Consider the following 2,500-nt stretch of genomic DNA (forward strand, 5'->3'; position numbering starts at 1 on the left):
ATTATAAACACAGACACGCAAATATAGTTATCTATCAATATATACACACACACACACACACACACACACACACACACACACACACACACACACACACACACACACACACACACACACACACACACACACACAGCGAATTCGCGAGAGCCCTCCCTTTCCCGTGATTGAATAGCATTTTCTTGCTTTCAAATTACAAATAGCAACATAGTTGTATATGATATGAGAAAAGAATCACATTGTAATTCTAACATCTCTGAAAAACACAATTTATTATAAAATAACGTATACATGAAGCTTTTTCAAGACAATCAATGTTCCAGCAAAGAGCTCAAGACCAGCTGTATTCCTGCCGCCCCCGAGGGGAGTTATTTTGATTTAAGTTGTTATTTTGGTTGTAGGGATATTTTTTCCACAAATGTTACCATAAGCGCCTTGGTGATGGCATGTTTACCAGGGGATATAGAAACAGCTGTCATGCTCCACCGATCTACAATGAAGCGTGTCTAATGATACCTTTGTAGACCTACAGTTCACTATTTCATATCTGTTATAGTAAAATGGTTAATTCTTAACTCCTTTGTTATAGTATAAAGTGAGGCTATTACGGAGATAACATTATCGTCTTCTCCCGAGGCTAATAATTAAGCTTAGGTTATGTTAGGTAAGGTAAAGTAAGGTAAGGTAGGGTTAGGTTAGGGATGAACACGGCCTCTATATAGTCCTTTATGAGGTCCCGAAGGACCTCTTTATCCAAAATGGGTATAGGAGAGGACCGACAAACTTCGGTGCTAGTTGCCATGGTGACGCTGTGTACTGCAACTGCAAACAAATTTGCCTTTCCCGCGTATTTTCAGTCGCCGGTGCGCTAGAATGAGCAGGAATTCAAGATGTTATCACTAGCGATCCCTTTCGTTCGCCAATCCTGGCGATCGCCCACCTTGGCAGACAGTGGGTTTCAAAGTAAGGCCTCCCTCACTCAGATGATCGCCTGGTGCAGTATCGCCAGGCGATCGCCAGCATGGGTATAAGTTTTAAAAGTACGGGCTTTATCCTTATTCCTTTCTCTGTCTGAAGTGTTGTTTCAACAACAAAATCAAAAGCTGTGTCTCTTATATATATATATATATATATATATATATATATATATATATATATATATATATATATATATATATATATATATATGTGTGTGTGTGTGTGTGTGTGTGTGTGTGTGTGTGTGTGTGTGTGTGTGTGTGTGTGTGTGTGTGTGCATGAAAGCAACGAAATGAGGACTAGGAATAGAGAGAAATCAAATGTATGCAATTAAGAAACCAGACGAAGTAACATATAACAAGAATGAAATCATCAAAGTAGTGGAAGACTTTTACAGGGATCTATACAACTCAAACGTACAGCCACAAATAGAAGCAAACGCGGTAAATAGAGACGTACCTAACATCACAAAAGAAGAAATAAAAAGAGCGCTTAAAGGCATGAAGAGAGGGAAAACACCAGGCGAAGACGAAATTAGTATAGACCTTATATTAGATGCAGGAGAAATTGCAACAGTGAAACTAGCCTTTTTAACAAATGTCTTCTCAACGGAAAAACTCCGAAAACCTGGAAAAATGCAACAACTGTTACACAAAAAAGGCGATAAAAGGACTTAAAAAATTACCGACCCATAAGCCTCCTTTCGGTTACTTACAAACTGTTCACGAAAGTCATTACAGCTCGCATCTCTGGCAGTCTGGATTCTAGCCAGCCTAGAGGCCAGGCAGGCATCCGCAGCGGATTCTCAACAACAGATCACACCCACACGCTCACCCAAATAAGAGAAAAAGTGAACGAATATAGGAAACTCCTGTGTATGGCATTCATCGACTATGAAAAGGCATCTGACTCTGTACAAATACCAGCAGTATTAGGTGCTATTCGACAACAAGGAGTAGAGGAGGTATATAGTAAAATAATGGAAGATATATACAAAGATGGGACAGCAACCATCAAGCTCCACACAGAAACCAATAAAATTCCAATTAAAAAGGGCGTTTGACAGGGCGATACCATCTCACCAAAACTAGAATGGGAAGGAAAGGGTATCAAAATAGGAGACGAATACCTAACCAACCTAAGATTAGCAGACGATATTGTCCTCCTTAGTGAATCAGCAGATGAAATGCAATAATTAATAAACGATTTGAATAGAGACAGTCTAAAAGTCGGACTCAAGAACAAGAAAAAGAATAAGGTTATGTTCAACAGCAGAGTCCCATCTGAACAGATACTTGTACAAGGCGAAGCGCTAGAGGTAGTAGACAAGTATATATATCTAGGACAACTCATACAGACAAGCACATCTAGTGAACAGGAAATAAAGCGACGAATCAGTCTAGGCTGGAGTGCCTTCGGCAGGCACAGTAGCGCACTAAGAGGCTCCTTGCCATTGTGCCTAAAAAGAAAAGTCTTTGACCACTGCTTCCTCCCAGTTATGACCTAGGGGTCTACATGTTTCTAC

The 2,500-nt window shown here is 40.0% G+C and overlaps 1 protein-coding gene across 1 annotated transcript in view; it reads right to left on the reverse strand.

The window, feature by feature from the left end:
- The window catches only part of LOC113811723 (putative uncharacterized protein DDB_G0271606), a 7,172-nt gene that overhangs the window by 2,333 nt on the left and 2,339 nt on the right, over positions 1–2,500 (reverse strand). Inside the window, exon 4 of the mRNA XM_070124986.1 lies at positions 1,691–1,748. Within this exon, the coding sequence (XP_069981087.1) occupies positions 1,691–1,748 (58 nt within the window). The remainder of the gene's footprint in view (positions 1–1,690; positions 1,749–2,500) is intronic.

This window comes from Penaeus vannamei, chromosome 9 (genome assembly GCF_042767895.1).
Source record: "Penaeus vannamei isolate JL-2024 chromosome 9, ASM4276789v1, whole genome shotgun sequence".
In the NCBI taxonomy this organism is placed as follows: domain Eukaryota; kingdom Metazoa; phylum Arthropoda; class Malacostraca; order Decapoda; family Penaeidae; genus Penaeus; species Penaeus vannamei.